We start from the raw sequence: 8,262 nt of genomic DNA, 5'->3' as shown, positions 1-8,262 counted from the left end.
CCCCCCCCCCCCCCCCCCCTTTGCATTTTAGCCTACATGAGATATCTGGGTCATTAGCATTTCAGCGGTTAATGAGGCTGCAGATGGGTCCATCTTTCCTCTCCTCTGCCGGGGAGCCGTTGGGCAGCACAGATGCTGCTGCAAATACACAAATGAGAAGAAACAAGGAAAATACAACATGTCATGATGGCTTTTTTCCTCCTTTCTTTTCTTTTTTTTTTGTTATGGATCTGACAGGACTGTGTTCTCATGTGGGATGAGGAGTAAAATCGCAGCAGCAGCAGCAGCAGCAGCAGCTTCCTCCCCTGCAGCTGTGTCATTAATGCAGTGGTGTATAAGAACGTGCATTATGACTGCTCCTGCTGCTGCTGGATAATGGAGGGTAATGCTCTAATGGTGCAGTGCTGCTTAAAGGACCATACCGGTATTTATTTATTTCTTTTTTGCATTATAAAAAATTATTCCTCTCGACCATTTTCCAATGCATGCTGCATTATTTTAGATTTTTTTTTTTAATGTGTTTTTTTTTCAGCTTTCCAGGAAGCCATTATTGGTTTCAAGTCATCAGTGGTATGAAAATGAATTTGCAGACAATCCATGTCGATGAACATCACGTCCTCCTTTAATGCAGCCTGTTTGAAGTTGCATTATCCTTTTATAATGTGCAGTGAGAAGTGTTGGGGATGCTATCTAACTATCTCAAGCGAGATGGTCCAAAAATTAATCAGAGGGAAGTCACATGATTAAATGCATTATAGCCTAAAAGATCATCTCTAATACAGGAAATGAAAATGTAGCTTTTTTCTCTCTGATATACTGGTCACTGTGCCGTTGTCTTCAGGCCTCTGGAAACGCTTAAAATAGGCAATTTTAAGAAGAAGAAAATCACACTTTGGTTGAGCTCTCACCTGTGAGAGGAGATTGCAAGTTGATATTTTGTTTTTTTAAAACAGAATTTTTTTAGGCTGGAAACCACTGCTTCAAGTCTGTGCAGATGTATTTTCATACCAGAGTGAGAGAGGAATGGAAACCAGTGGCTGTGGATTAATGCAAGAACTGAATCATAGCTCATTTTGGAAAATGGTGGAGTAAAACATCCAACACGCTTCAACATATGAAAATATTCAGTCAACATTGTTATTAATCTTTAATTAGTCAATATAACCAATAGATAGACTGTATAGAAGTATTGCCAATTCTGTCATTGGCTTGAATTTGAAGGTCAGCAGGATGTAATCGCATACACACTCACACCTGTGATCCACTGTAGCATCTTAAAACCCTCCTGAGCTGCTTGTCTGTTCTCAGACTGCAGGAGGAGAAAGAGAACGGCAGAAAAAAACAGTAAGAGCTGTTGTTATTCTGCCTTAATACATAATGTACTGAATGTATTCAGTATAATCAGCATTATAGATTCTGTGGTGTGGTCTGTATGCATACATTAATATGAATATTTGATATAATCAGCTTTTTATACATAGTCATAATATAAGTAAATCAGTGCAGTCAACATTCATACATTAGTGCAACCAGTATAAGCAGCTAGAATGCATATGTCATTGTTAGCAAGAAATAATCAACAGAAGTGAAGAGTGAAATGTAGAAAATGTGTGGTTTGCTTTATCTGCAGACACTGTGAGAGATCTCCAAGCTCAGTTTATGTCCTTGTTTAAAATGCATGAAATATGTTGGAAATGTTTCATATTTTCCTCATATTCAATGCCACTTGATGCTTTTGAAATGAAACATACACACACACACACACAAAAAGAAGAAGAAAGCCACACTGAAATTTTCATGACGACGACTTAATTTCTGTCAAGTCCTGTCAAGGTCGAGAAATCTGTTGGGAGGATACAACGAGGGATAAAAATAAAAAAAAAAGAAAAGTGAAAGTGACTGGGACAAAGCCCAGTGAAGCAGGACATGGGAAGCTCCAGTGGGATAAAGTGGGATAAAGACTGGAGATGGAGGAAGTGGGAAAATGGGATTGAGACGAACAAAAAAGCAGAATGTGTGGAAACTGAACAGATTTGGACCAGAGTGGGACAGAGTGATGCAGTAAAACACAGGGAATTATGGGTCGCCTCTCCTCGTGTTCACAGCGGACCTTGATTTAAATGTCCATACAATTAAGGCACGCGGTGAATGCCAAGAGAGTGACCCAATGTCAACGCTGAACTCAGTGATCAGGTTTTCTGGTGGCCAAACCGAAGACCCACAATCCTCAGCTGTAAATGATAAGTGCATTTCATAATCAACAACATGGCCGTCTTGATTGAAACAGGACAGATTTCTGAGCTGTTTTCTGGGAAACCACCATGGCTTCATGAGGAGAGGCCTGTAGCTGCAGTGGCACTGGTGGCCACTAGATGGCGCCTGTGTAACCTCCCTGCGGTGTTTTAGCCTATCAGAGTCACATGTGGTGGTTTCCGTTCCCACCCTTTTCTTTCTGGGTCCAGTAATTGTCAAAACTCATGGATTCATAACGTCACTTTGAAAACAGAGTCAGATACAGACAGACCAAATGAAATCAAAGAAACGTCACATAGTTATTGTCATGGTAATATATGATAAGTTCATGAGAGTGGGACAAGAACATTATGTACTATTTGTTTCTGTCCTACAGTGAAGTTTTAATATTTCAAATCCAATATAATTATCATTTAGGAATCAAGATTCTTGGCAACTAAAAAAAAAAACAACATCCATAAATAATCTGCTTCCATGGGGGAAAACCTCACACTCTCCATACTTTAATCTTCCCCAACATGGAAACAAACAAGGGGAAAACAGGAAGAGAAATAGATCCATGTCTGATATTCTAAAAGCAGCAGTAAATGTTGCTTCACACTTCACGTCACCAACATCGTTGTTTGTGTTTCTGTTGCGTCTCACGTCGCCCTCCTTGGATCAGCCTGTTAAACCAAAGGAAGTCTTCACTTATTGTGTCAGATCTGCAGGACGGTCCGACACGCAGGTCTAATGTCCTCATCACAGGTCATGAATCCAAACACAGTCACACGGTCACACACATTTATGAAGGAAAATTACAAGTACAATGAAAAATATGAATAAAAAAGAGAAAGATAATGGATCAGTTGTTGGAAAGAGGAAACAGCGTCTTGTTTTTTTTTTTTTTTGCTTTGCTTCAGTAAAGATTCAAGTTTCGAAGGAAACGAAGGATTAAAAACAAATGAGATAAAGGGGGATATTTTTTCACATTTTTTGGCTTAAAATGGTCATTTTTTGGAACATGAAATAAAAGAAATTTCACTCATGGTTCCTCACCAGGACCTGGGCCAGAGGGGGGCGACCCTGTGGAATCTGACTGCCCCCTCTTAGTATTATGGATGGATTGAATAACGACAAAGACCACAAAACACTTTCAATTTGAGCTTTGTGCCCCCCTTCTTTAGGCCCCACCCCCCATGTAAGAGTTCCCAACTCCTCCTGAGATCATGTTAATCACTTTCCTCCTAATAAAACTAATGTGCAGTGGTATAATGTCAGTTTTCAGTTCTCAGTTTTAGTCTGTGTCATCGGTGTGTGATATAAATGAATATGATGTAAGTGAGTCTGTTCCCTGTCAGGAGACGTGGAGCCTTTAGCGGAGCAGGAAATCTCCTGAGTTATCACTTACTAATGTCTTTTCCCCAAACACACAGGCTGTAATATTGATTGTGGATGAACAGTGGCTCTGCTGGGAAAGATGGTGGTGTATACTCTATATACTGTAAATACTCTATATACTGTACTATATGCTGAATGTGACGTAGATACAGTACAGGTACAGGGATGGCGGTGGATCACTGAGGGAATTCACAGGGTTAATCTGCATCTTATTTTGTTTTTGATATTGTTTGAATACATTTTATAAATAAAGTATTCTGATGTTTTTTTTATGTGACTCAGAGGAACGTAACATGAAACTGACTTACGTTATATGAAGATACACTTTGTAAAGCTCTATTGTATTATGGTACTTTTAATGTGAAATGACAATAAACTTAATCTGAGTCTGAATCTAAAGGTTGTGACTGTTACTGCAGCTCATTGAAACTTATGCAAAATGAACCTTTTTCTTTTTAAAACATTTATTTTTAACAAAGAATTCCCATTAACCAGTGTGAAAGTCACTTTTGTAAAACATATTTATAAGATGTGAGATCAGACAACTAAAATATGAAACAGATAATAATAATGTACATGAAGGCAATTAGAAAGACATATATAACTTAAATATAAGTAACCAGATAAATATGCTGTATAACCATGTTAATTTGCAAATTTTGCACTTCTGTATTAAGTGTTTTATTTAATATTACTATGTATTGATTATGAAGGAAAACTGGAATGATCAGGTAAGAAGGAAAATTAAGTAAATTACTGTTTAAAATGAAGAACGGGACCCAAGTTGTGAATTGATGATGTAAAAAATAAACATTTCTCTGTATGTGTCTTTTTAAACGATGAAATAAATAATGATCAATCAATTATAAATCAATTTTTCACTGTGTTTCTTTTCGTCTTTCTTCTTTTTACGATAAGGAACTGTTTTCACTGAGCATCAGGAGAATTACACTGTAACCTGATGAAAAGATAAGAAAACACATATGAATCATATATAAATAAATAAAGATTTCATCAGAGAAAACGAGTCAAATTCATAGAAAACCATCCAGAAATAATATAATAATTTAAATAGAAATGAGTGGTTTCCATCCAGTAAGGACACTGATGTAAACTGGTGTAAAAGCATGTGAATCCATGAGAGAGAGGAACTGAGTTCACTTCTTCTTATGTGAAAGTCAGAGTTTTCTGCTCTACAGCAAGCTGCCACACGTTCTTTTGCTTCGTTAATAGCTTTGATTTCGTTGGTTTTTTTCTACGATGGTTTACATGTAACAAACATTAAGAAGTAAGTGACGGCATCACATGATAAAGGCATGAAAACAGAGGTTGAAAACTATCTTTTATTTGAACTTTATTTAACAAAATACATTCCATATCAAACATAGAATAAAGGCATTGCCAGAAACACCAGCATCTAAACCACACGTACACAGACACTTCAGACTCTGCACATTAAACAGTCCCTCCAACCGTCAGTACAGTACCAGTCAACTTGTTTATTTTATAGTATTATAATATATTGTGGACTAGAAAGTCTTCTGCTAAAATCTGCTCTAACCTTTGGCTTTTTATTCAGCGATGCCATCCTGAGAGAAAGTCCTTCTGATGAGAGGAAGAGGAGAAAAGAACAACACAGCAGAGGAATGTGTGAACGACAACAAATCTCATGAAAAGACCAAAGTAAAAAGTATTATCTGTCCATCTAAAGCCTGATATGTCTCATTCCTCTGTGCTGTAGAGCTCCATTGTTGTCAAAAACTATTAGAAACGAATGTGTATTCATCCGCATTTGTTGGAAATAGTGCCAACAAATGCACTTTTTACTCCTGTTTGAGTAACGTTTGCTAAGAACTACAGTGCTCAGCAGTTTAAGAAAAAACACTGAGCCTTTTCTAAAAATGAAACTACATATTTGTGACCCATTTTGAAAGTTTTACGTCTTCAGTAGGAACCAGTGGACATGGAGCACAGACACAGGCAGAGCAGGTTTTTAAATGGAATCTGTTGAAAATAACAATAATATGGAATATCAGACGCCTTATTCTTTAAATAGAATTCAAGCAAAACGCACTGACTGAAGAATAAAATATATTGATATCATTAAATTACATTCATTTTACATATTTAGATTAGATTTTAGATTATGCTGCTCGTATAGGAGCTAAAAAATGTGAAGATCAGTGTCAGTCAGTGTGTAAACTGAACCCAGTGAGACACGTTCATGTCCTTCATTCATTCATTCATGTTAATCTTTTGTTACTGTAAAGGAAATATTTAGATTTTCTTGGTCTCAAACGCTGTTTCAAAAATATTCAACCCTGAATTCTGTGAAACTTATATAATGTTTTATCTGATGTTTTCGCTGTGACGATAATCTAATGTGAAAGAATGAGGGGACGTGAAAGGTAATATTTCTTTGAATTTAACAGGGTTCATTGGACTTTTAGATTGTGTAATTATGTAATTATACAGATACTCCACATACTGCACTCTTTAAGGAAGATTCAGATAGTTTTTAAGATTAAAATTGTCTAAAATGACTGTTAAGCTGAAAAAAGAGAAAATTAAAACAAAACAAAGGGATATAAGTTTTGTCCACATTTCAGGAAGTGCAGAAGAGGGCATTAAAACAGCATTTAGACCATGATGACATGAGATTAAATTTATATAAATGAAAAGTTGAATAAATAAATAAATTGTGGGGGAAAAAAAGTTGTTCGTTTAATGGAATCCTGGCTCAGGTCCTGTCAGAACGTTTCAGCACAAAGAGCCTCAGGAGGAAGAGGAGGGGACAGAAAATGGACGGATGGATGAAGAACTTACAGTGAAGATGAAAGAGAGTAATAAAACTAGAGGACGAAGCAGGTCTGTATCAGTGGAAGGAGAATCCAGATGTGGGCAGACCACCGCACCACTGGCTGATGAACTTCAGGACATCCTGACACTCCGGACTGTGAGTGGTCTGCAGGGGGAGAAAGACACAAACCACCAACAATCAGAAAACAGATTAAACATAACAGACACCTATTCTGATAACTGAATAGTTGTTTCTATCATTTTTCAAGCAAAAACAGAAAAGGAAAGTCAAATCTTTGCAGATTTCAGCCTCTGAAAAGAAGGTTTTCTGCTTTTCTTTGTCATAGATCAGTGTAAACTGAATATTTGGGTTTTTTGGGGGTTTGGTTGAACAAAAAAAGACATTTGAAGACGCCACCTTCAGCTCAGTTTTTTTTTTGACAATATTTGGATGTTTCATAAACGACTAATTGGGAAAATGATCAGTGGATTGACTCATAGTGAAAACAATCGTTGGTTGCAGTTCAAAAACCTTTGCTGTCACTACTGCAGATGGACGCTGTAAAAGGTATGTGCTTGTGTGTGTGTGTGTGTGTGTGTGTGTGTGTGCTAATGATACTGCGATTAGTGTGCTGACTCACTGATGTTGAGAGATGAGATGATGAAACTCAGTGAAATGAGTTTGGATTTGGTAAATGAGACATCAGACAACTTTTATTCCCTCCGTGTTCACCCATTGTCTGTGTGTGTCACAGTTGAATTAACCTCTTGAGGGACCCCAGGGTAATGGGCCCCTATGACCCTGACTGTGCTGGGAAGTTTTATTATTCCAGCTCCATCTCCTCAAATGTGAATATTTGATTGTTTTCCCATTTTTTTATGATAATAAACTGAAATATTTGGGGTTTTTGATTGTTGGTCAGCGACTTGACCGTCAGGTAATAAAGTTGTGACTCAATAAACTCATTCTGAACACTAAAACTAAAGAAGAAACTTCCCACTTACATCACAGGAACCACAAACTGATGTTTGATCTGATTATTGTGAGGAGCACCTGTCTGCATTCATTTTCATATTAATGAAGGAAACACTGATTTCCAATAAATTCCTCAAATCACTTTACACTTTAAGCTAACAGATTCTAAGTGATGTAGCATGCAAACATGTAGGTGTAAAGTATCTTTGCTTATTAATGAGCTAATCGGCTTCATTAGGAGGAAACAGATTTTTCTCAACAACAACAGTAAATGTGTAAACAGATTGTTTCTGTGTTTGTTTTCTCCATGGTGGGAAATGAAGCCTCTTGTCAATCAATTGATTATTAAAGAAAATAACTATCAGATGTATTGATAATGAAAATAGTCGTTGGTTGCTGCTGTACAGTTCTTCTGTGAAGGAATAATACAACCTAAAATACAAGAAACAATCACAACACAAACTTAAATACTTCAAATCTTAAAACTAGAGTTTCCTTAAAGACACAGCTGAAGATGGAAGATACAAATTTCTAACAAATCTGCGATTAATCAAATTTTGCAGACAAAATTAAAATGGAGTAAACCTGGGGGCCCCTGGAGGTCTGGGGGGCCTTAAACTCATATGAGGTAACTGTTAAGTCAAATTTAGATCCTTTTCTCTAAGTGTCGCTTTTAACTTCTGAGATACTGGATAGTTTTCAGACCGAGAGGGTCTGAAGGAAAAAAGAAAAGGGTTTTCACTGAACCTACTCAACCTGTGACGAGGGGTCGCAGGCAGATGCTGCTTTATCTGAAGGAGTCAAAAGCCGAAAAGACGAGAGGAAACATGAAACAACATAACCTCATGGTTCAC

The 8,262-nt window shown here is 37.1% G+C and overlaps 1 protein-coding gene across 1 annotated transcript in view; it reads right to left on the bottom strand.

Moving 5' to 3' along the window:
• Positions 1–4,962: 4,962 nt before the first annotated feature.
• ift172 (intraflagellar transport 172) overlaps positions 4,963–8,262 on the bottom strand; it is a 46,004-nt gene continuing 42,704 nt past the window's right edge. The window contains exon 48 of the mRNA XM_023430287.2: positions 4,963–6,598. Within this exon, the coding sequence (XP_023286055.1) occupies positions 6,509–6,598 (90 nt within the window). The 3' untranslated portion in view covers positions 4,963–6,508. The remainder of the gene's footprint in view (positions 6,599–8,262) is intronic.

This window comes from Seriola lalandi, unplaced genomic scaffold (genome assembly GCF_002814215.2).
Source record: "Seriola lalandi dorsalis isolate HSWRI2012SDOR001 ecotype SW California unplaced genomic scaffold, Sedor1 jcf7180002054901, whole genome shotgun sequence".
Lineage (NCBI taxonomy): Eukaryota > Metazoa > Chordata > Actinopteri > Carangiformes > Carangidae > Seriola > Seriola lalandi.
Note: the sequence above shows the minus strand (reverse complement) of the source record. Positions and strands in the feature narration are given on the sequence as shown.